Source organism: Plasmodium inui (assembly GCF_000524495.1).
Source record: "Plasmodium inui San Antonio 1 unplaced genomic scaffold supercont1.80, whole genome shotgun sequence".
Taxonomy (NCBI): domain Eukaryota; phylum Apicomplexa; class Aconoidasida; order Haemosporida; family Plasmodiidae; genus Plasmodium; species Plasmodium inui.
In genome coordinates, this window is record NW_008481914.1 from 1 (window position 1) to 857 (window position 857).

The window sequence follows — 857 nt, forward strand, 5'->3', positions numbered from 1 at the left end:
ATGAGATGTATAAGAGAATGCAGAAAGTAAAACAAAGTTATGCATCAAAAAAGGAGCCGTCCGAAGCAGAGATTGATTCTATAGATGATATCATATGTAGGAACGATTCATCGAAGAAGGAGCCTGCATCGGAACAAGTGCATGTAAAAACACCTGATGATGTTCCAGAAAAATTTCATCATATGAAGAACCGTGAAGCATTATTAAGAGATGGCCTTTTTAAGAAAGAATACACGTCTTATCAACCTATATTGCAGGTCAAAGATGATTTTAGTGAACAAAGTGACAAGTTACAAGACGCAAAATTCGAAGTGGCAGGTAGTTCTATGTACACCAATGACAAACTGCGCAGAGACGAATTGTTTGGAAAAGATATATCAAGAAATTCGATTGATCTACTAAACAAGAAGGAATTGATGAGAAAGGAGCATCTAATTAACAGAATATATGTAACATTCTCTAAGAGTTTATATAGAAGGATGCAGTACATAAATGAATGCGGTTTATTGAGAAGCTATGGAAAGGAAGCACAACCTGAGAATGACAAGGGTGTGTATATAACAGAGAACAATAGATTATTTAAGAAGATTAATATCATAAGTGCGGATGGGTTTACACCCGATGAAGATGCGTCAGCGATAGTTGATGAATATGCGGAGAACTTAGATTTAACGTGCCAAAATAGTCTATTTAAGAAAATTCACCATCAGGGAGAAGGGGATTTAGAAAATATAAAAGAATTATTGAAAAGAAAAGAAAAAGAAGAAGCAAGGGAATCTGTAAAGAAAAAGATATTACCACAGGAAAGGAAGCACACCATATATATATACTTGCATGAAAAAGAGAAAGATAGAGAT

The 857-nt window shown here is 34.5% G+C and overlaps 1 protein-coding gene across 1 annotated transcript in view; it reads left to right on the forward strand.

Annotated features, from left to right (window-relative positions):
• Positions 1–17: 17 nt before the first annotated feature.
• Positions 18–857, forward strand: part of C922_05483 (hypothetical protein) — a gene marked incomplete at both ends in the record, with an annotated part of 1,746 nt that continues 906 nt past the window's right edge. The window contains one exon of the mRNA XM_008821054.1: positions 18–855. Within this exon, the coding sequence (XP_008819276.1) occupies positions 18–855 (838 nt within the window). The remainder of the gene's footprint in view (positions 856–857) is intronic.